This window comes from Molothrus ater, chromosome 1, assembly GCF_012460135.2.
Source record: "Molothrus ater isolate BHLD 08-10-18 breed brown headed cowbird chromosome 1, BPBGC_Mater_1.1, whole genome shotgun sequence".
NCBI lineage: Eukaryota > Metazoa > Chordata > Aves > Passeriformes > Icteridae > Molothrus > Molothrus ater.
In genome coordinates, this window is record NC_050478.2 from 10,622,982 (window position 1) to 10,648,010 (window position 25,029).

Consider the following 25,029-nt stretch of genomic DNA (forward strand, 5'->3'; position numbering starts at 1 on the left):
GGCTGAAATTACACTTTTAAAAAGATACTCAGCTGAAAATAAACAATTACATGCTAGTCATGAAAAAAAAAATTGCTAACAGACCTAAAAGCAGATAACTGCTTTTAAAAAGTTTAAAAGCAGTTGACTCTTTTGCCTGAATTTGGATAGTTGTGTGGTGGTATTGTAATGACAATGAGGTCTACCTAATAAAGGATTGAGAACTTTCTGCACTAGGAGCTAATAGTAGGAGAATGGAGCAGCTCTTTGCTAGGAATACCTACACTATATGACTGAGTAAGTTGCAATATCCTCAGAGAATCCTGAATTTTCTCAGTGTTGGGCAATCAAAAATGAAATGAAAAAAGCCTGTGCAACCAAAGTAAATCTCTCCAGAAGGTGCCATTATAAGGACATGGCAACAGGCCTAATCCACAGGGAATGCTAAAATGTTTTCAGATTGGATGAATTCTTTCTTGGCTGAATAGCAGCTATTCTACTGGCCCTGGGATCACTCCTGGAGGTGTTCACAGCATTGCTGGAAACCCTACTTGACCAACAGCCTCCCCTGGCCAGCTCAGCTACAGCCACTTGTGGCACTGTGCTACTCAAGAATCACAGAAAAAAAAACCCCAAACATTTTCCCAAGCACAGCCTTTGTGTGCCTGGCAACACTGGTTCACTTACATGTGTACAAGAGTCAAGGAACATCATTCTAACAAGTGAGGGAGTCCTGTACCTTCCTGGCAGAAACCCAAACACCCTACAGCTTCTCTTGCAGGCTACTGCTTGTGTTACATTTCAGTACCCAGCCCTCTGGGGTAAAGTCAGGAAAATCTGAGGAATGGACAGATCCTGTGATTAGGTTTATAACAGAGCTGGTGGTCACAGGAGGGACAGGGCTCAGACTCCCACCAGGCTTTTCCCACCTGCACAAATGCATTCCTGGGGGCACTACTGCCAAAGCAAACAAAGGCAATTTCAGCTGTATTTCATGTTTTTCCAGCTGAAGCACTGGGTACATTAACAGTGCCAAAAGGTCACTGGTGGAGGGGATTTATAGTACCTGAGGTACAATAAAGAAAAAGCAACTATTTCAGTAGGGAAATCTTGCCCTCTGGTTTATTTTCTGATTATTTTAATTAAGGGTTTCTTTGCAGTTTTACAGGCTTCACAGATGGAGCATGTTAGGTACCACAGGGCCAGAGGGGCAGTGTCACCCAACAAATAATTCAAATTATTTGTGTAGACCTAGATGGTGAGAAACTTCTTACCTCCATTTGCATCTGTGAGTTCTGTTCTTCTCAGGAACCCCAGATAACCAGTCCTTGCCCAAATAGTCTGCGTGTCTCCAAAGCTGAGTCTTGAGTTAAAATGATCTGATTGCAAAGATTCATCTCCATAGATGGTAAAATACCCACTGGCGTTGTGAGTGCTGTGAACCCATATCTAAGTTAAAAGCAATTATACTGGTATTAATTAAAGTAGCTTTTGAGAATGAAGCATTATTGAAAATTCTTGATGCAAATATTTTTAGTCATAGCTAGATAATACTAAAAATGTCTTTTAACACTGTTCTGTTTCAACACTGTTTCTGAACCCATAACTGACCCAGTTCTAGCACAGAGACCCGAATCTGCTTTTGTTGAAGTTGCAGGGCAGCTCTGAGCCATGCCACATTCCTCACTCCTGGTTCAGTGAATTTACCCCAGCAGGCATCCTCCATGAAGCCCAGACAGGCAGATTATTTTGAAGGGTGAGGCCAGGGACCTTCCCCCATGGAGAAGGATTCATTCCATCGAACCCGAAGCATCATGGAAGTTTATACAATTTCAAATTAATGAACTCTTACAGAAACTCACAAATTAGACTGTGGTTTTAATTATGATCAAACATGTTCTTCATTTTGTTAACTAGATTTTTAACTGCTTGGAAATAACATAATTTATTTTCTCACTCTAGAAACACAAAATAAATTCGAAAAACATATAGTCTAGCTCAACTCAGCTAATGAGAGTACTTCAGTGCAGTGAAGCACAATGATTATGGAGAACAGCACAAGAAAACCATCTAGCTGAAATTAGACTAATCTATAAACTTACTTTTCATGTAAGCTTCCATCAGAATTAGCGAAGCACCAAGTATAAAATACAGTTAGGAAAAGCAGGTATTTTTTCATTTTTTAAATTTGAGGTATTAATATTTAGAAACAATTTAATATCAATTTCAATAATGACACAAATATCATGATCCACACTTTATAATGTTCAGCAGAATTCACTATTTTCCTAACTGAGCATTTGGTAAGATGTATCATAGGAAATCATTAGCATGCACAAAAATAGCTTTGTCTCTGGAATTTAGTCCAGAGCATACAAAGTTCAGGTTCTCATGACTCACCTCACCAAGATGAGAATCTCCTAAGGGTCCCTTTGTTTCTGGATTAGCAATAATGATACGTACTCCTGGGAGGATCTATTGACAGAAAACACGAGGCAGTAAGAAATCAGGTATCACCTTATGCAATTGTATGCTGATGCTTTGTCCCCAAAGAACCTTCATTACAAACTGCAAGAAATCCTTAACAATCCTTAAAAAGTTAAAGTAGACTTACAGTGCATAAAATATAAAATAATCCACAGATATGAAAAGTTCTGAGATAATTGGGAAATATGACAAAACTGCTTCTCTTTGTGAATGCTGTTCCATCAATAAACCTCCTCAGAAATCAAATGTTCACCTGCAGAACAAAAGTCTGACCAAATGGCCCCTGTTTCTATGAGAATACATAGTAGGATAGGAAAAACCCCAGTGAACCTTTGGCCTAGAACACGGAGAAAGCCAGAGGCATCATGCAATCACCCAGAATAATGACCTGCCAAAGTGCTCATGCAATGGACATTCAGCAACTACAGAGGTGGATGCTGAGCCCTAGAACAGAAAAGGGAGCATCCTCTGAGCATGAATGTCTGCAAAGCCGTGGCCAGAAAGCTTTAGATGAGCACCCAGAGCAGCAGAGGCTGCCCCTCTGTCCTCCCCCTGTCCCCAGAGCCATGCCCCAGCAGGGACAGTCCCTCTGCAGGTGATCAGTGAGCTCAGCATTGGCCACCCCAGACCAGCTCTCACTGCAGGTGGGTTCTGCATCGATGGCACTGCCTGCACCATTTGTCAGCTGCCTCAAGAATGACACACAGGGGATGAAAAACCTTCTGTTTGCATAAAAGAAGGAATTGATTTCTGCATAAAAGAGCAAGGCACAGGTTCTGAGAGAGCAGTAATGCATCAGTTACTGCCTTAGTGCTGTAACCTCAACAGTAAAGGAAGGACATCAATCTGCACAGCTAATAGTGCCTGCCCCAGTACCACATTCATGTAAAAATGAACAGAAATGGATATTTACTGAAAATATGACCATAAAAGTTACACTTAAATCTTCTTTAAGTACTTACTTTTCCAGACTCCATGAGAGGCAAACTATGTGGAGATCCTCTTTCGACTAAACGAACTCTGTAAAAGAATATGTATAATTCACAGTTGTGTTTATTTGCTTTTTATTAACATTTATTTCTGAAAGGAATGGTTAATGGTTGCAGAGTTTAATTTATTTTTGCAAGAGTTGAAGCTTATATCCTGTTATGTGGAACATAATCAGACCCAATATGTAAAATTAGTCAAAATTTACGGAAGGAAAATAATGAAAAAAAGATGTGTGTGAACTTTTTCTTAAATAATAAATTCTTCAAATGTAGTTGGTGCCTTCTATTTGTTTTTGATAGACTTTTGTAAATGGAATTCCACGCACAAGAGGGATCTAAAATATTGATTTCCCACAAGAACGTCATAAAAGCCAGGGCACAGACACAAAAGCATGTGAGCTGAGTGAGCAACCACATTCCACAAGTAGCTGACAGCTAAAATCAAAATCATATCAAAATAACTCATAACCTGGCCTCAGCTTCAAATCTGCCTTTGCAATCTTTTAATTATTTTCAATGGACAGTGGTTGATATACATTTTAATATTTAAAAAAATAATTTAATGAAAAATGTTATTACTGCTGAGATCAGATCCATTCTCAGAGTGTGACTTTCTCATGCCCTCTTCTTTTTTTAGATAAGTTATTTCCCCACTAAGTGAACTGGAATGTCATCTCTTCTTCAGTGGTATCATGGCCTGGAAGGAAATTTCTCATTTAACCTTAGAAAAGTACTCAGCAGGTTAGAATGAAAGAGACTCCCAAGTTCTAAAACAGCTGATGATCTCAGCCAGTACATGGCAAAGAAAATTTGGTAACGTCTAGTTATTTCTGTATCCTAAGTAACTTAAAAGTTCTAACAACCATGGAAACCTTAAACTTCCCACTTTTGAACAATATCCATAAACCACTTAAGCAAGCTAAATCTGGACTTGTGTCTGAAGAGCTGTTCTTATCTCTTTCCTCCCCCCTGAAAGACAAAACCCCACAATACAAGATGCCTAAAAGCCAACCAAGTAAAAGGTAAAGATGAAACATCAGAAACAAGAAAACAGGAGGAGATGGGTGGAGACCTGGATCCCATTAAGCTGAGCATAAAGCTGAGTCTATTAGGAACAGTCACAACGGATCTTTTTCTGACTGTTTTGAGGTCTTTCTATAGACAGAGCATGGCAGTGCTCAGTTTGGGAAAGGAGGGTTGAGACAGAGAGACCTCAGCTAGAAGTCCCTTTGGAGAACAAAGCTTTGGCAAGTTCAGACCCTAAGCAGAAAGGAGATGGAAAAAGATCTTTCTCTTTTTGTTTTTCACCTTTCCTCTATTTCTTTGCTATTTCTTTGCTCCAAGAGTCTTCTATAAAAGGTGAGACTGTTGAGGTCAAGGCAGGAATAATGAATAGTGTTTTATCTGCAGTTCTGGGAAGTCTCTCAACCGGGATGAATGGGGCAGGGCTAAGCCCTGAGATATTGCACATCAGCGTGAACAATTCCTCTCACTAACAGAAAGATACAACCCAAACACTCAGGAATTTCAGACCTTTTTCCAAGTTGTGTTTAGAGGAAAAGGATGTGAAGTGCCCTACAAGGGCACTGCCTGGAGCAGGCACTGTTGGGCAGCTGCAGCCTGACCTACAAGGTGTGTAACAGGAATCACTTTTCAACACTTGTTCAACTGCCACTAAACTCCCAGACCAGGCCTAAAGCACTCATTGCCCCCTCTGTGTGTTACACTGATGTCATACTGCCCTTGTTTACACTGTTGTGTTACATCTCTCACACGTCTGTGTTTTTGACATTTTCTGCTGAGCTGAAAAGCTGCAGAGCCACCACTGGATTGATGGCAAAAGCAGTGAAGCTACAGCATGCATTTGTCCATGCAGGCACACAGACACAGGGCAGCAGAAAGCCAGCCATGGGAGCCTCTCTAGAGTGTGTGTGTGCAAGGCTCAATCAATGCTGCTCCATAAAGGGTACATCTGCATCAGCCACACTTGTGGCAGCAAATGGCAACCAAATGGCACACAACCACACAAATGGCAGCCAAATCATAAATATTTAGGAGTATTAGGCAAGGGTTTTTAAAATAACTCTGTATATGTTGAAATGAAATCAAATATTGCAAAAGGCAGCTGCTACTAATGCCTATATATTTCTACCTTTGTGTATATATATATCTTTGTTCTGTAAAACCCATATCAGTCTAGAAATAGAGAATGCCTTTAACTGAGTTCTTCCAAACAACTGACATCTCCAATCTTTCAATAGGTATTTGCAGACAGGCAGCTACTCCTGGAAGAAACAGTCATCATCTCACCCACTTGGCACCTCCTTTAACAAAGTTATTTTACCTATTATTTACAAACATTTGTGAAATTGAGAAGATCTTGGAAAAAAGACAATTTAGAAAACCTCAGCCACAAGCACTATTAACAGTGATGGTGTAATAAAGGTCAGGAAGCACTTTATGGAATTTAAGACAGGTTTAAAGAGAATTCTATTTGGATAACAGTAGGAAAAACCTCCAGGGCAGGACAAGTGTGTGTCAGAACTGTCCAGCTGCCCAGAGATACTGGTGCCCTTTGCTCCCTTCCTGTCATTAAGACATGCCTCCATGAAGTGTTGCTGGACTACAGGCCTAGCAAAAATCACAAATAATAAATCAAGAGATTTGATGGTCAGTGGCATGACTACTGGAAAAGAATCAACAGTGATAAATCTGACAATCCCCTCCTTGCTTTCAGCACCTCTGCTTCCCATCTTGTTCTTGGTGTATTCTTCTAGTTCCCTTTTCCACCTGTTTAGTTTAACCTTGCCTGATTTTTTAGCACATGGTGATCCACAGAAGGTGCAATTTCTCACTTTCCAGCTCTGTTAAACCTCTCCCACCCTGTGCTTCCCACCTCACATCCCTACAGAGTTTTCATGGCACTGCACTAAACATAGAAACAGCATTTCCTGGAGGTTTTCTGTGAGGGCCCTCTTAGCATCCAAAACTTTGGATCCCTTTTTAAAAAGTTTCTGTTAAGCTCACAATTCATTGGGGAACACACTGTTAAACCTCTAACAAATCCAAAAATAATAAAAATGTTTTGCCACAAAGATATTTAAAAAAAATATAAGTAAAACATGAGATTCTGATGTTAGTAACTCTCATGTGCATTCCTAATTTTAAGTGCTTAGCAGTTTCATTAACTCTGCTCTGACTAGATATTGTGAATAAATCATGGGCATTAGGCAATAATTTTTAAAATGAGTTTTATTGTGCCTCAGCATAAAATAATTTAATTGTTCCCACTCTTCCTCAAGAGATTTCCCTTTTTCCACTGAAAAATGCAGACACAATCAAAAACTTCTTTACTTCCCTCTTGAGCAAACAGCATCACTATCAAGGCTGCTCTGGTAGGCAAACTAAAAATGCAGAGCACAGGGCCCATCAGACCCTTGAAAACAACAGCCCTGAATTACCCAGGTGATGCTGGCAAAGAAACACAGAGCTCCCTGCAGCCTCCCTAGGACAATGGCAGCAATCCCTCTCCAAATTCCCAAATAATCACAACCCCCTCCCAGGCAGTGCAGGTCCAGGAAGGGCAAGTCCTGTTTCTCAGCAGTGCTCCAGAGCTCTTTGTTGGGAATGCAAACAATTTCTTACAAAGTGAGCCCAGAGCCTTCCTGCTGCTTTCTCCTGCTGCCCAGTCCTGCTGGGAAGGGCAGAGGAGAACATGGCACTAGAGCCAGACTGGGCAAAGAGCTTGAAAATCAAGTGGATGGTTGGAAACATGCTGCCCTTGGGTGTGAAAGCTTCTTCTGCACCTTCTGGTGGTTTGCAGCCAAGCTGAGAGGGAAAACATAAATGAGCCACACAGTGTGGGGCAGACACAGGGATTCTCCCCCACTAAATTATCTGATTGGAGGGGGGTCACAGAAGATGCTAAAGAATTGTTTCACTGTTGCAAAGCTATAACCAGGGATGATACACAATGAAACTGTAATATTTACACAGAACAGTATAGAAGAGTATATTTTTCTTAATTTTTTTCCAATGGTTCCTAAGAACATCTTAAAAAATTCTCTCACTGGAGCTGTAGAGTTGAGAAAACTGTTTCAAAGTCTGGTTTCTGGGATTTAATGGGGAATGCAGCTACACCCCCTGTATGTGCCAACTTCTTTTCTTGTTACAATTTAATATGTTGAACATATTTCACCTTCTTTAAATCAAACACTTACTGTAGAAAAATAGGACTGAAATCTGACTTCAGAACAGGAACTGGCCAGCTATAGCTAACCAGGCACTGCAATCACTGTGCAGCAAAGGGGTATCAAAATGCAGCAACAATGTCTCTCTGGAACTGAAAATTTTGTTTATGCTCCATTTTAGATCTGGTTCATTTGGTGATGAAAACTCTCCAAAATACACTGCACAGCTTGCTAGTGCTCCACAGTAATGAGAGAGTTTGTCAGCAGAGCTATTAACTCTTGCCTTGGGAATCTGCAGGGGCTGGCACGTGCAGAGTGGTACTAAGCAAGACTACAGTGCCAAAACTGGGCAATCCTTCAGAGCTGGCTGTGCTGCTGCTCAGAGAAAGAGTTTGGATCCTGTGATTTTAATAGAGATGGAAAGAAGCTATGAGGTCATCCAAGTCTTGCTGCCTGCCAAAAAAAGGCTGCTCCCTGCAGTGCACTTTTGAGTGCTTTGCTTCTGTTAGAGTATTTCAAATGATGGGGCTTCTTTCACTTCCTTTCAGGGCTTATTCCTCAGCTGAATTTTATTTCAAATCCAGGAACCTTTTTCATTCTGTGATGCTTGGCATGAACCAGTCTCAGCTTCCTCTTATTATTTCTACCTCTCTACATCCAACTCAAAGGAGCTTTTCCCCAGTGCCCCTGTTCTCTTTCAATATAACTCATTGCCTTTTGAAGAGATTGCCTTTTACCCTACCACTTGGCCAAACCCCACATCTTGAACTTTTCTCTTTCCTTTATAGCCATTCCCTCAAGCTGAGCCATGGCAATTGCCCTCTTCCTCCTTGCCTGTGTGCCAGCATCTTCTGTCAGCCAGGCTTGGGCACTGCCATCATCTGCAGCTCTGATTTCTGCCACCAACCCCTCCTCCTGCCTGGAGCACCTCCTGCACCATGGCACAGCTGTCACACCATGTCACACACCATGTCACAGCTGTCACACCATGTCACAGCTCCCACACCATGTCACACACCATGTCACAGCTGTCACACCATGTCACAGTTCCCACACCATGTCACAGCTCCCACACCATGTCACACACCATGGCACAGCTGTCACACCATGTCACAGCTGTCACACCATGTCACAGCTCCCACACCATGTCACAGCTGTCACACCATGTCACAGCTGTCACACCATGTCACAGCTCTCACACCATGTCACAGCTGTCACACCATGTCACAGCTCCCACACCATGTCACAGCTCCCACACCATGTCACAGCTCCCACACCATGTCACAGCTCCCACACCATGTCACAGCTCTCACACCATGTCACAGCTCTCACACCATGGCACAGCCCTCACACCATGGCACACACCATGTCACAGCCCTCACACCATGTCACAGCTCTCACACCATGTCACAGCTGTCACACCATGTCACAGTTCCCACACCATGTCACAGTTCCCACACCATGTCACAGCCCTCACACCATGTCACAGCTCCCACACCATGTCACAGCTCCCACACCATGTCACAGTTCCCACACCATGTCACAGCTCCCACACCATGTCACAGCCCTCACACCATGTCACAGCTCCCACACCATGTCACAGCTCCCACACCATGTCACACACCATGTCACAGCTCCCACACCATGTCACAGCTCCCACACCATGTCACAGCTGTCACACCATGTCACAGCTGTCACACCATGTCACACACCATGTCACAGCTCCCACACCATGTCACAGGTCCCACACCATGTCACTTCACAGGCATGCCAGCTTGGAAGCCCAACTCTTTGGTCTCTTTCACACCAGCTATTTTGCACTCTCAATTTCTTTCAGCATCTGTTCTTGGATGCTGCCACTCTTAAAAACCTTCAGCAACAAAGCCCAGAGGAAGCCAAATAGGATGTGATGAACATGTAACCCAATGTATTCAAGCCCCCTCCTTGCCCACAGACTTTCTGTGGCTGAAAGTAACAGCCAGTGGTCTCTGGTTTCATTCCAGCCCTGTTTCTTAAGTTTACCTACTGACCATCATTTACATTAAAAGTTAAGCTTGTGGGGGAAAAGTGAATATTTTCTTATCTTGCAAGATATTGATGTTTTGAAATTTTTTCTGTATTAAACTGGACAAAGAAGTTCAATATGTACAGAAGTTGTAAATGGAATCTAAAAAAACCATGTGGCAGGTCAGAAAAAGAGGTTATTTATGGTTAATATTTCAGTGCATTTTGTTTTGGTTTGAAATTGAATGAATTAACTCTCCAAACTGAAAATTATTTCACCGACATTATGATCAAAAATTTAAAACTTAATGTGTTTTGACCACTTTGAAAACTCTTCTTCCTTAAGCTGAAAAGGATCTGCCCAAACTGACTCTTCTGAATTCAACACAATGGTCTTTTACAGTGAAAAAAGGGCCAACTACCTAATTCATCAGAAACTGTAACCAAAACCAAATTGCAAGGCATTTAATGTCAGAGACCTTTCATGTGGCTACATCCAGAGTACAGTGGCTTCCCAGTTCTGACTGAAATCATTAAGAACTGCTGCCATCAACAGCACCTCTCAGACATGCATCAATGTCCAGTCTCAGATGGTGCTTGGATAAGGCTCCTGGTGGGACAGGGCTGGTGCAGCCTCTTCTCATTTTCTGTAGTTAAAAGAAGGATGGGCACTGTAGGTAACAGTGGGTCTGGACTGGGTCAGGCCTCCCTGACACTCAAGACTGTCAGTGCATTTTCTCTTTACTCAAATAATGAAATGTTTCTACATAAATGATTCCAGAATTAACAAGTCAGTGAGCTCATTCAACCAGAAAAATGGAAATATGGATCAAAGAACATAAGCTCTGCCTTCTAAAATCATGGGCAGGTTCAAATGACAAATCAGAAAAGTAGGAAAATTGCACAACTGAACACAGGCTGAAGGGAAACTTTAGATAATGAAGACATTTCCCTGCATCATCCTGGTTTCCTCAGAGCAGATTTTCTCCTATCCCATGATATATTCAAATAATGGATAAATACAACTAAGACTGAAAAGGGGCTTTGGGGTTTAGGCAAACTTTAACCAACTGAATGAAAAACCATTAAACTTTCTGTATGCTTTTAATCCCATTAATTTGATGATCAACAAGAATTAGCACTAAATAATTTCCTTTAATGCAAAGGAATACTTCACTATAAACCTAAATTACACTTCATGTGCCAAATTCCCTGAGGTCAAAAGCTAAGAGCTTCCAGTCCTTCAGATGGCTGGACAAAGAAGCAGAAAAAGTTACACAATTATTTAAGACAGTTCAGAAAGCTGCAAACAAATCAAAACGGGGCAGGAACTCTGCTTCAGGAAGGGAACACTCAAAGCTTCACAGATTAAAAAAGCAATAACAATTTTATCATAAAAGATTATGGGAATATGTAAAAAGGTTATGTTTGCTTTCAGCTTTAAAATGTTCAGCTGCCATCACACATTAAATTTGTTTAAATTAACTTTGCACATTGTTTAAAGCACAGTGTACAACTATTTCAAGAGAATGCAGTGGACCAAGACTCTGGAGAATTTGGTCTCCCACCTTGCATCTCAAGCACCATCACCCTTCTCTGTGCTTCAGGTTCAGCTTTGCAAAACCAGACATAAAACTGCTCACAGCTGTTATATCTTTTTACTCAGATTACAAACCTCCCAGGACATGGTGTTTATTAGTAATTGTTTTTACAGCATTTTCATAATCACAGTTGAGATCTGATAATTCTCTCTAATGCAATATGCTTTCTCTATTTTGTAACCCTTTGTCTTCCTAGTCCTAATCTCTAAAGAGACTTCACATACAGGGAAAAATTTAATTATAATGAACTTGGGATCTAAAAATATCCTGAGCTAATGGAATTAGCTTATTTGTTGTTAACAAATGATGGAAATTATTTTAACATTGCTAATAAAATATTCACAGTCTACATTCCCACAATGTAATCAAAAGTGGAGTTTTTGAAATCAAGTAATTTTCTTTAAGCTGTCCCCTTCTCTTTCTATAACCTCCAAATTTCCCACCATTAGCTGAGGCACCCTGCATTTTTGGGAAAGAATCTGCACAAAGCTCTCCTTAACAACAACCAGGGACATTTCCTGTGCATGGAACACCAACACATGGAGCTATTTTCTCAGTCCAATGAAAACTGCAGGTGAGCACTCAGAAGGAGAGGTGAGCAGTGCCATGAGCAGCAGTGCCCTGTACATCTGCAGGCACTGAAAAGGGACTGTCCTGCCTCAGGAGACTCCCTGGGAACCAGGGCTGAGCTTCTTGAGACTCTTGGCTTACACAAGTTCATCTCTGCTCACAGACACTTCCATTATATGCCATACTAAAAAGGACAAGTTGGGCTTGAAGCAACATATTAAGATCCATTGAAAGGAGCCATTTAAGAGGGGATCACATCTCTAACTAAATTAGTGTTGTATCCTTATATAAATAAAGAATGCTTTTACTTTATTCAGAGCTCTCCTTCCAAGCCCAACCATTCCTTCAGTTTTCCTTCAGCCAAAGATTTTACTGACAACAGGAGCCAAGTGAGTGCCTGAGGCTGGCAAGCTGGAGTGTGTCCCAAGGGTGACAGAGCCCATTTCCCAGGGGTAACTGGCAGCACAGCACCCTGTGCTGAATTATTTGTCCCAAAAAACTGAGTGTGTGGCATGGCAAAGGCCCTGTCCTCCTGCAAAGGCTGGCAGGAGAAGAGGGGAACAGAAAAGGGGATGGAGAGCACATAGGAAGCTCCATCTCTTAGAGCACAGCACAGTCTGTGGCTAGAGCTGCAGGAGCTACAAAGCCTTGTTCCAAATCTTGCATATATTCATTATTTCCCCTTCCAAAGCAGATGCCTTGTGAAATGCCCTCTAAGGCAGCAGTGTGGGAAAGCAGCACATTTTCCTCCACTCCTGAAACAGCAAATGTACCCTATGCTGATCACTTGGCATTTCTAAAGAATCAGTGTTTAGCATTCCATTAAGAATATATACCAAAATGAAGGAAAGCAAAGTGTTTCAGAATATGCTATCTGTAAAAATCAAATACATAATACATCTTACTTGCATTAAAAAAGGAAGAATCAAAATTCCATTTTATTAAGACATTCCTGTAATTGTACAGCTAGACTCATGGCAAAGTCTGGGAGAGAGAAAGAAAGAAGTATGGCTTTTAGGTAATAAAAAAAGGGAAGAAATCTGAGCAGCCAGCTTGTTTTATCTACTTCCAGCTTCCATGAGAAGCATAATTGAAAGAAAAGGACCTGTAACACCACAGAAACTCAGTACACTTGGAAATGGGAAATCCTTTTTTTTAACAGTGTCAGACACTCTCAGGAATAAATATGTTGGTGTATTTTAATAAGTTGGAAATGTAATAAGCAGTGAAATTCCCAATAATTTTACTGAAATTTTATAATTTCACCAAAATTATTGTTACACTCAAAACTGCTTTGTAAAAAAAATGAACCATTTGCCATCTGGCTCTTTTACTCATAGTGGAAGAATGACATGCAAATGCTGCTTGCAAGCAGTAACACAATAAGTGTACAACTGCAGTACCCCCACCTTCCTGGACAGCTACAGCTTTTTGTTTTCCCTTTGTCTTTGTATTACATGATACACAGGACAGTATTCTTTTTCCCCTAAGCCATCCAGGGAAATAGAACTGGAATTTCTTGATTTGTAGTCAAACTGTGCTAAACCACATCCTCTCTCAAAAACCATATTTGGAGCCAACTCTTATTGTCCTGTTCCACTAAAATTATGATGAGCTTTTCTCTTGAAGATGGTTTTATCAAGGAAGAAATGGGCTTGTGTCAAGGGAGGAAATACTTCAGTGACAAGTAATTTTGCCTTAGAAAGCACAAAAATTTCTTTGTAGGGCTCTCACCCCCCCTAGTTCTTGGACATTTCTGCCTTTCTTCTGCCCTGCACAGAAGTTGTGCTATGCCTGGAAACATGAGGCAGCTTTCAAAGCTCTTTAAAAAGTACATTTACAAATTTGGTTATAACTCTGGATCCTCATGGGTGAACAATATAATTTCTCCAACAATATTTGCTCCTCTTCAGTTTCCCAGGCCATCAGCTTTATTCCTAATCACTGACTATTCAGTGTACAGAGATTAAACAAGTTCTCCTGATGCAATCAGAACAGCAAGAGAGAATCTTGCCTTCTCTCCAGACAGACTGGGAGTTCTCTGAGCCAGAACTGAGTGTTCACATGATGCTTATCAGCCCAAATGAACTTTCCTTTCTGGGAGATTTGTTTCCCATAGATCAGAAACAACGCCAAGGGGATTCTTGAGACAGCAGTGTTTGCATGGCAGAAAGAAAGCACAATAGTGCTAAAAGGCCAAGGCTGTATCTTCTCCTGAGGAAAAACATGAAGAAGAAGGAGGGCTTTGCCAGTACCATGACAAACAGCTTACACTCACAAATAAGATTCTGAAAGCTAATAGGCAAAATGCCTAAAAGCCAGGCAGTTCTACAAAGAGTCCTCAAAACCAAACTGCATCATTTCTTTTTGTAAATCTTTGAGAGACTCAGGTTTTATTTTAAAGACCTCAGGCTCTTCTCTCAGCTGAGTTACCTCTACCGACTCCATAGGGGTGCAAATCTTTTCACTTTCCTGAAAAAACTGGTTTTGTGATAACAGAAAAACATCCAAAGAGCTAAAGCAGCAGACAATATTACAAAAATTATGGGTGATGTGTGGAAGTTGGAGTTGGAGCCACCCATACGAGAATTTCCCTGAAGCTCAGGGTGATAGGAATGGCAGTGCTGGAGGTAGCACTTGACAATTCCACTGGCAAAATGAGCTTATTGTGTCTAAAGCCCTCTGAGGACAATGACATGGCAGGTCTGCTCTGAGCAGTTCACCAGGTACGTGGAATTTTACACCTCAAAACAACCCATGCCCTCAGCCTCCAGAATCTCACTGCAAGGAAAATGCTGGCTGGGTGTCACAGAGGGCAGGGATGGATTTTAACCATCCCTTTGGACCCCACACAGTGAACACTGAGGACTTTGATTTTCTCTAAGCTTGACTGGGCTCTGTGTGCTGGAACCCACTGCAGGAGCTGGAAAAGCCCTGCTCCCCCCTGCACCAAGGCAGTAATCCTCAGAGCTTCTCTTCTGCTACCACTGCCCAATGGCTTTCAAACAGGATTAATCAATTAAATTTGCACAAAAGGTGACTATTTCATTGTCACTTGCTATTAGCAAGTCTCCTTCTGACACACCTCCCCCTGTCTGTTCTCCTCCTGTGTGAATATAAAATGTTCCCCTCCACACCCTGGCTGTGCTACAGAGCACTGCTGGGGCTACAGCTCACTAAAAACTCAGCTAAGGAGTTATTTTGTGTGGTAACCCTTTAATAAAAGTATTTTTCAAGGTGGATGGAGGAGAAATGGTTGAGAATAAGGGAAAATGGCTCCTGTGGCTTTGCTGTTTGGTATTACCCCAAACAATGTATACATAACATGAAAGATTCAGTAAAATGCAGAGAAGGATAAACAACTGACAGCCATAATAAAAGGCTATTTTTCTGCTCCTGCATGAAGTCTGAAATTCTGGAATATATTAAAATGAAGCCAAAGCCTTCACTGATTCCTTTTGACAGAATTTGGATTTGAGACTGGGCTCAGTGTATAAGCAATCTATAAAAATAAATCCTAAGTAACTGTTTCCTCATTTCTTTGAAATGCTACAAGTCCTCCCTTCTTTTCTTGAGGAATGAGATTCAGAACTGCCATTCTGAAAACAACTTTGCAAGGAGACAATGTCTGAGCAAGTCTGAAGGAAGTTCAGAGAACTTTGAATGCTCTTAGAATCCAAAACAAAAAGTAAGATTTGCTTATTATTTTTAGTAAAACACACAAATGACCTCCTAAGAAATCGAGTCTGCTAATGACTAAGTATATGCAAGGTAATTTTTTAAAGAGCTACGTTAATTTGCATCAGTCCAAGGAGATGTCAGTGGCCACATGGGACAAGACACCTATTTTGTACAGCTCCACAGACTGCTTGTTTAATAAAGAGGGTAATCAGGATAAAATAATTGTTCTAATGATGGAATGGGAGAATTTCAGTGAAAGACTGTGGATATCACAAGCCACAAATTGAATAGCCAGACTGACAAATGAATAACTTGAACCCAAATTCATCTTTTTGCTTCTGTCTGTTTGGCAATATCCCACATCTGGACTTGAGCCCCTCTTTGGTGCCAGCTGCCTCACCATGTCTGTCTATCCCAGCAGCTCACCATTACATGTAGCTCAAAAGGAGCTCTAGTAAACCACAAAAGAGTTTAATAAATTAATTTTTCCATCTTTATTACCCTACAGACTTAACTAGATGAAACTGAATAATTTAAAAGATCATTTCATGCACCTATTATTTCACCAAAGGGTATACTGAAGTTTGAAGACAGGATAGGATGGGAAAGGATGTCTGTCTGCATGTGTGAAACTAGAGATGGCATCAAATAAAAAACTGTGTTCACCAGCACTGGCTGAAAGTCTTCATTCTTGCCCAGTTTGATAGAAAATGTCAATGCTGTTCAATAAACAGTTTAAATACAATTTTAGTCAAGATAAGGGGGAACTGCCTATGAGAAATGCATGTGAATGGTATCTAAATCTTCAGCAATACATTGGTGACTTGGTTAGTGGCTCTCTCCCCTGGGAGTCCAAGCCTCCACTACATCAAAGCTCCTAAGTTGTCACTATCTGCTACTGAACAAGAGGGCTGGTGACTCTTTATCTGCTTTTGGGGGTAGACAGATTGCAATGAAAATGCTTCCTTTTACTTTTCTTATCCTTTTAAAAATAAACTTCAATATCGAAGTAGATCTTCCCTTGCTCTGCTTAGGGCAGAACAGAGGTTTTATTTTTTTTTTTAATGGATAAGGTTTTGATCTAGAAAAGAATATTAGGATGCAAGGGGATGTTTATCTTTACAGGATTTGCATGTAGTTTCAATTTTAGGAGAAGATAAATGATCTCCCTCAGCTGTCACCAGATGGATCCTTCAGCTCACTATTTAAAATTCCTTAGGAAATTCTGTATAAAATGTTTAGAATATGAAAGGTACAGATACCTAGGAAAAGAAATTCCTATGTTAAAAATTTGAGAAAAAATTCAAAGAAGTCAAAATATTTCAGTATTTTTAATGCCATTTTATTTCTAAATCATACCTGCTAGTTTCAAATTCAATATGTGTATTATCAGATTAAAACTGTAACATTTGAAAACAGCTCTGAATGAGTCTAAAAAAGTATGGTTTAGGATGTTTATAAATATACTGAAACATTTGAGAATTTCTGACCTGCTGCAGAACACTTGAAAATATTTTTGCCCTGTTGATGGGAAAGAAAGATTTAATTTGGTTTATTCTCAGTTTCATTAATTGGCTTGTTTTGCCAAAAAATAGCTTTTCTACCAAAAACTAAGCTGCTGTTAAGGACGAAGAAGCTGTGAAATTTTTATTTTAATATCAGAAATGTGGTTTTTTGCTGGACATTTTATAAGCACAAGTGCATATTGTTTTAGAACAATCCAGATACAAAGGATGCTTGGGCTTCAAATTTACATCTTTACTGTACAAAAGGATGCAAATGTTGCAAAAGCCACCCTCTTTCAAGTATCTGGTGTTTTGGCATGATGAGAAAAGGCTCTCTCTCTCACTCTCTCCCTTTTTTATCTTCCAAGCACTTCTCAGCTCTTAGCATATTTAGGCACCTTGAGCTTAACCACCTGAGAAGCTTTCTGAGGAGAGCATGACTGGTCAAAAATATGATGGAACAGTCTGACAAGAGGCCTTTAGAAACAGGACAAGAATATATATATATTTATTACATTTATTTTCTCTATTTTGTGGGGGAGAGGGAATAAAATGGCTCTCCCAGGGGCAGAGAAATGCAGCAAAGGCCTGAGCAGGTGCTCCTGCCCAGAGCTCTCCTGCCTGTCCCTCCCTGGGCATGCCCTGGGCACATAGAGCTGCACAGGGGGGCAGCAGCCAGGAGCCTCTGAGCTGTGCTGGAAGCATTAATCCACCTCTCCTCTGTCCCTTGGACCTGAGCTAAGCTTTGTGTTCTCTGCAAACTGCACTGCTCTGCACTGCAGGGACACATCACCCACCTGGCAGATAACTCAGGAGTTTCCTGTGCTTTGTTAAAAGTCTCTGTGGGACTTGCCTGTCCTTGCTCTCTCTTTTCTAAGCCATCCTGAGCACACCCTGATTTGTAGAAAATCAGAAAAATGCCAAGTACAATGATATCCTGTCACCAACAGCAAGCCAGAGCTGTATATTCTTGCATTTTGTGCTACTTAAATTCCAAAACCAGGTGTCTAATGCCATTTGAGACAGCTGAGGGTGCCTGGGACACTCCTTGGGACTCACAAACACAATGTGACTCCATGTGAGATGCTACTGAGCAGCTGGAGCACCCAGAACTGCACTAAAAGCTCTCAGGCAGGCAGTCAAACCTTTCTCCAGTGCCAGAACCGATGCCAGTCACTGACCACGTGCTTGCACCCTTGGCACAAGTTTCCTGAACCTCCAGGTGAGCCCAGGGCTGTGGCCAGAGTCCCAGCAGTTAAACCTAAGCTGTTAGCTCAAAACCTCACAGGGACACACACAAAAAGGTGTTTGGAAAGCTCCACCCTGACCTAATCCAAATCCAGGGGGAGCTGGGAGGAAAGAAACATCTAGTTAGGTCAAACAACCACCCCTAGATCTCCACACAGATTGTGCCCAGCACAGGTATTTTGACCTAAACACCCACAAGAAAATGACATTTTCATGAGCTGTAAAGTGCACAGCATGTAATTACCAGATGAGCTTGAAATAGTGGCATTGAAACTGATTATTAATTTTTATGGATGTGAACAGGGTTTGAATAATCTCAAAGAGATGAACTACAGCTGTTTTTTGGAGCAACTAGAGAGTGTTATCATGCCAAGAAAAAACCCATATGTTCAGTCTGTTTCAGACCCTGGAAAATATCTTCTAAAATACAAATTAGGAAAAACATTTTCTTGCATTAAAATGTTCATATTACACTGGGGGACTGGCTGGCCTGCAAAGACTCTGTGGGTTGCTACTCTATGGTCTCACAGATATTTACAGGGATCTTTCAGATACTGCTAAGTAATAGGGACATTCAGTTCCACTAAAATGGTTAGAAACTGCAAGTGTGAAGAGACTATATCAAATAGAGTTGTTTTCTCCTTTAATTTATGACCCACTAATCTAATTCCAAATACTGCAGGACTGGGTAAATGAGGCACAACTTTAAACCATCAAATTAAAATCTACATTACCACAATATGAGAACCAGCTCTAAAGACCATCTTTCATGTTCTGTAGAACTAGTCACTAAATATAAATTAACACACTGCAAAGCCTGATCTTGGTAATGATGCCTACTTCTCAATGACATGCTAAAGCAGGGAAATAGTATACCCAGGGTTTATGCAACTTTCATGAACAGTATATCTTAATTCCTCTCTCTAACATATTTTTAAATTATTTACAATTTTTACTGACAATGAATGTTACATTCTCTTTCTTGTAAGATTAGAAGATTAAAATCTTAAGATTTTTTAAATCTTAATTCCTCTCTCTAAACATATTTTCTTGATTATTTATAATTTTTACTGACTGTGAATGTTATATTCTCTTTCTATAGAGAAGGCCTTTTTTCTTTTCTGGGTTGATTATACTGTGGACTCTGTCTCTACACTACTGAACTTGCTGGGCCAGGAACACTGAATTTCTGTGGCTGGATTATGCAGACAGTAGTGTCCCAAAGGACAGATCAAACCTAAGCATTATTATCTGAATCATTATGTGCAAAAGGAATAAAGAAATCATGAGTCAAACATCTTGCAGCTCCTTTCTTCTACCGGCCAAACTCCATGTGCAACAGGACAATACCTACATGTCTATCTGACCTAACTACCCAGTGGGTAATTTGGGCCTCCAGTGCCCTTTGCTCTTTGATAGAACCAAAGGTGGGGGGCAAATTCTTTGCTAAGCTTTTGAGAAGGATGAAAGAAAAGAACAAAGAAGCTCCCTATTTGGATAATGATTTTTTAAGGGAACCAGGACTGTTAATTAAATGTTCACCTTTTCCAGAGTTCATAGAAAATTTCTTGGTTTGTTACAGTTCTGTAAAGAGACTCATGACCAGAGTATTGGAAAACTGAAATATATGTGCACGGGTATTTTTTAAAATGACACCTGAGATCTCAAGCTTGCCTCCAACCACTAAGTGAAAAATTTTATTTCTCACTCCTTGTATACATATCTAACACTCAAGATGGAACTGAAAAATACCCAGAACTACAGAATGCGGTTGCTCACAGTGGCTGAAGCAAATAATCCATCCCCTCACAGTCCTGCAGCATTAAGAACTGCAGCAAAGCCCACCATGATCTCCTGACAGGCAAAGAGCTGCCAAGGCAGGACAAACATTCTGTGAAGCCAAAAGGCCCAACAGGACTCCAGTTTGTGGGGACTGGCTGGGCTGCACCACCTGAACACAGGTGTCATGAAATCCTGGTGGCAATAAAGGCAAGGAATCTTGTTAGTCAATGCTGTAGTGATGTTAGATGTCTCAGTTTTACCAGAGGTAAAATTAATTAACCAATATCATGTCAGTGTCTGCTGGCTGGTAGGAGGCAACACAAATAATTTATTATTGCAATGGTTTCCAGGGTCCGTGGGGTGTGCTGTAAGCAGCTTTCTTGCTAGAAACTCTGTTAATTGTGTGTATTAGAGAAAAAAAGAAAAAGGTGGTTCCGACCTGTCATGCCTCAGTGCCCTCATATCAACATACACTGTGGTGGGATCTGGTCCAGATGTTCCCTGCAAACAACAACATCAGCTAATCAGAACCTGAGGGCTGGGAGGAGAAAAGAGTTTAACCCCCCAAATAACCAAACATTCATTTCAGTGCTAATTACGCTAATCAAATGACAAGTTATATTTAAGGTATTCATCAATCAAAGCTCAGCTTTACAGAATCAGAACAAGCACTGGAAAAATACCTACCATCAGGTACTTGTTACCTTGGAGCTCAGAAAAACATCAAGCAGTCAGACTACTTAACCAACACATGTCAACAGAGGTTTTATTTGCTACAAAAGGCCAAGTAATCAGCACATGGATACATACAAAAAATGTTAAACACGTTTTGCCATATAAAGGAAGGCGGAAATTGCTGAGGAGACACAGTTTAATGGCAGAAGCACATGGTCAGGAACGTGAAGCATGGTTTACTGAGTCTTCTATACATGCAACAGAGAATATACTTGAAGCTAAAGATAGTAAAGGTAGCACGCATGACATGAACCAATCTGGACTGAAGGTCTGTTGAGCAATTATTCTGATCCTTTTCAGTCTTCCACTGCATAATTTAAACCCTTGCTTTATGTCACAATATTTAGTTACTTGAAAAGAGGCAGACTAATTTTAGTTTCCTTTCATGCAGAGATGATGCAGTCTTTAGGCCTTTCCACCCACAGCTTTTCTGCAGTTTTGCAGCCTGCTATGATCTGCCCTTATCCAAAACTTCAAACTCATCACCACCGAACATCATGTGAATTCTCAATGCTCCAGGCTAGGGCTCTCTTCTCTGCTGCAGACCTCATGCTATTGCTAAACACAAAGCTAGAAGAAAAGCACAACTTCATTCTGGAACGCTGGCACGTTGGAAATTTTCTCTTCAGCAGAGGAATTCTCCTAAACCTGGTGGACTCCAGATGCACAAACTCTTTAGCAGTTATTTAGAGGTCTACTACTTAAACCAGCAGGCAGCATGAACTCCTAGTGATTTCTGTCCCATTTGGGATGCATTGTAGAATATAATTCTTCACATTAGCAATGTCTAGGGTTAAATTTTACATTTCTGCAATGCTGGCTGATTGTTCCACAATTCTTTGAGCGCTAAAAGTTGCAACCCAGACCCACAAATAGCTAATTTTTGTATTTCTGGGGGAGAAGTGTTATCACTACCAGTTGATACTTACTGAGGAGGTACTGATCATCACCCACCACCAGAGGAGAACAGAGTAATAGAGCTGCACATGCATGTTAGCCTCTTTAGCTTGTTATGCACAATACAAGGTACAAAATCCTCTCTAGCTATTAACGACACGATTTTCAGTCTACTGGTAAACTCAGCAGTGTAACAGACTAGTGCTGAGTGGAGAACTTATTTGAAATATATGCAATGTTGAAAAGAAAAAAACAAAACCAAGGAAAAATTGGTTATCTTTAAAAATAAAACTAAAGCTGATTTGTATTTGTAAAATAATGGAAACAATCAAGTTTGAAAATCAAAGACATTCACTATGGTATTTATTATTTTCAGCATGAATGAAATAGTTACAATGGACATCTGATATTTGATGAAACCTGCATCCAGATAAAGCTATAGTGGACTTATTTATAATTTTATAGAAGGATCTGAAAATCCCCAAATCTCCAGACTCAATTTCTAGTCTGTCCCACTGTTGGAAGCTGATAGGTGGGTATTGAGGGAACATGAAAATCCCCTACCTGCTCGGCCAGCTTCCCCAGCCTGTGAGGCTATAGCAGCAGGAATAGCAGGGATGAGGGAGAGAAGGAAAGAAGGTAACACAAGACAAAAATAATAATAAAAAATGGGAATGAAGGGTGGGAGAAACAAAAGAGGAGAATGCAAAAAGCAGGGAGTAAAATAAAAAGAAAAACAATGTCAAATACAGGAATTTTACAAATTAACCATTATACCATTAAAGGTTAAAAAAAGTAAAAAATGAGGTGTCAACATTTTAGTAGAGCAACAGAAGAGACAGCTGTAGACTGCTAACCTTGGACAAACAGATTTAAATGGTTTTAGGACACTACAGACAATGTTGTTAGTGGAAAACACATGTCTAGCATACTGATTTTTTTGTTATTGCTGTTTTTGGTTTTGAAGTCATTAAACATTATGGCCCTCCTATTTTGATGCACTTTATTCCATTGAGAATTCTAGGTCTGCCATTTTGCTATTAACAGAAGTTTGTAAGTGTTGTCCTCTGGAAATCAAAAGTACGCTCTCTTTTTGGAAAAAAAAATAAATTAGTATACAACAGAGAAAGATACTTACACCTTCTTGCATACAGATTAACCTGATCCTAAAGTGAAATGAAATCAAGGCTTGGTGCATAATCTAACTACTGGAAGATCATAAATAAATGGAGCAACTTCAGAGCCCAAGAAGTCTTCATTCCTATTAGCTATGGTAAACAGTGTAATACATATAAAAACCAGTAAAATTTAAAGTTGATAAAACCCATCAGCTGTCCACCATGACTGATAAGTCAGCAAGGAGACAGAAAATCCTCAGTGGTGACTGGTCCCAAGGCACTACTATCACATGGAGCATCCAACACCAGATGGATGCTGTGGGATTTGCCCCAGGACTTGTGAAAACAAACAGCTCTGAAAGCCCTGGCATCCCACATTCCTCTCACCAGACTCCTGAATGCCAGCAGAGCTAAAGACCGCAGGAAGCTGCCACAGCAGCACCTTAAGACAGGTCTATTTTGGATGCAAAGGAAGATGAAACATTTAATAAAAATAGGATGGATCTGCTTATTGCACTGATGCCCCAAAATGGTATTACTAATAATCCAGACTGAACACTGCAGTGTAACTGCAAGAAAGCAGAGAATTACTGAAATCCAGCAGTTATATAATTCATTGCCTGTGACTATACTGCAGGTGCAGAAAGGACTTTGAGAGTACCAGAATCTCATATGGCTTTTAACTATGCTTGAGAAATAGCAGCTGAATTATCAGCAATGTCCTTCTGTGGCCAGTTGCAGCTGAAATACTCTGAGAAGTATTTCAAAGGTAGCAGAGTCTAAGCCAAGACCAGAATGACTGACTCAATTTGTCTGTGCACATTTATTTTGAGAGACAGAGATAGAGAGCATCTGTTATGCTGGTAACAGGGAAAAAACAACACAACTTCTGGAGTATCTGATATTTACTTAGGATATGCCTGGTATTGCTCAAGAAAACCAAATGGGACATAAGGAATTTTCTCTCTGAAAATGGGTATATCATAAGTCACATCTCTTGGATTAAATAAATCTCTGCCCGTGCACCGGCTGCCACTGTTGAACCATCCGAGCAAATCCGAGCAGTATGCCAGGCTTTTATTCTCTCAATGTCAAAACTTCTTGAAGTGGTACTTCTTCTAGTACCAGAGGTACTGCTTGAAGTATCACCCCAGCTGGTGGTACTGCTTGCAGTACCACCCCAACAAGTCAGCTGTAGGGCTGCCCACATGCCAGGACTCAGTGCACGCCTAATTTCCACTCAAGTCAAAGGCCAAGCTGCATGCTCTCCTCTTCTTCCCTCTCCAAAGATAAAAACCAGGAACTAGCCTGTCAGAAATCCTAAGGATTTAAAAATAACTGGTTTTTTGGGTTTTATTTAACTGCCTAAGGATGTGGCCTCAGTGTTTACTCCCAGTCTGGTTCTGTTCCAGCGATGCTCAGAAAGGAGATTTTGGTGAGCACTTGGCAATGTCACCCACGCAAGCACAGCGGCTGGAGCTGTGAAAAGAACTTCATGGCATGACTCATAGCAAAGGTGGGAAAACAGAATCTGAGGGAGCTCACCCAGAGCTGCAGTACATTGCTAAGTGTGAATCATACCTCTGACACAGTGCACGGTCTCCTGGGGCACTCTTTGCAGACCTAGCCTTTATTACTTTTAATATGGAAGATCTCCAGAGAGTGTGATCTGTCACTAAGTAAAAAGAACATATTAACTTTATGCCCTAAACTGAGTAACAAAGATTTCTTTGCTAGACAGTGAGGAAAGGGTCCATTTCATGTAACTTCAGCCATTAAAGAAGAAAGTTTGCTGCATAAGGTAGGAAGGATCTCCTGATGGTGATGGATCCCATCCCCAGTGGGGGCCTGAGATGTCTCTTGAAGTATTCCTGTGATTCCACTGACTATTGATGGATATGGGATAACTCACTTAACCTTGCAATCTCAGAGGAGATAGAAAAGAAGCAAGATGAATCCTGCTCTCCCTTAGCTTGGACAGATTTGTTAGTACACTTTCAGGGTTAACTAAGGAAAATTAACAACTTCTAGAAGTTTTCCCTCAGCTGAAACTGAGTAGCAGGTTGAATAAAATGAAAATATTTATTCCAAGTGTTTAAATGGAAATCAGCTAAAATCCTAGAGAACCATCTGTGCTGTTGTAAGAAACCAGCTACTTTTCATATCTATTTTTCTCTCTCCCTTGAGAATGCTAAGATGCTAGTTAATGAGAATTAAAATATGCTAGATTCAATCTTTTTATC

General features: G+C 40.6%; 1 protein-coding gene across 5 annotated transcripts in view; it reads right to left on the reverse strand.

Annotated features, from left to right (window-relative positions):
• Positions 1-25,029, reverse strand: part of DIP2C (disco interacting protein 2 homolog C) — a 309,444-nt gene that overhangs the window by 8,545 nt on the left and 275,870 nt on the right. For 3 of the 5 annotated variants that reach the window (XM_036397757.2, XM_036397748.2, XM_036397776.2), the window contains 5 exons: positions 22,233-22,262; positions 20,476-20,537; positions 3,429-3,486; positions 2,380-2,454; positions 1,254-1,428 (listed from right to left, as the gene is read on the reverse strand). In XM_036397757.2, coding sequence (XP_036253650.1) covers positions 1,254-1,428; positions 2,380-2,454; positions 3,429-3,486; positions 20,476-20,537; positions 22,233-22,262 — 400 coding nt within the window. The remainder of the gene's footprint in view (positions 1-1,253; positions 1,429-2,379; positions 2,455-3,428; positions 3,487-20,475; positions 20,538-22,232; positions 22,263-25,029) is intronic. The other 2 variants (XM_036397765.2, XM_036397786.2) reach the window with 1 other exon arrangement.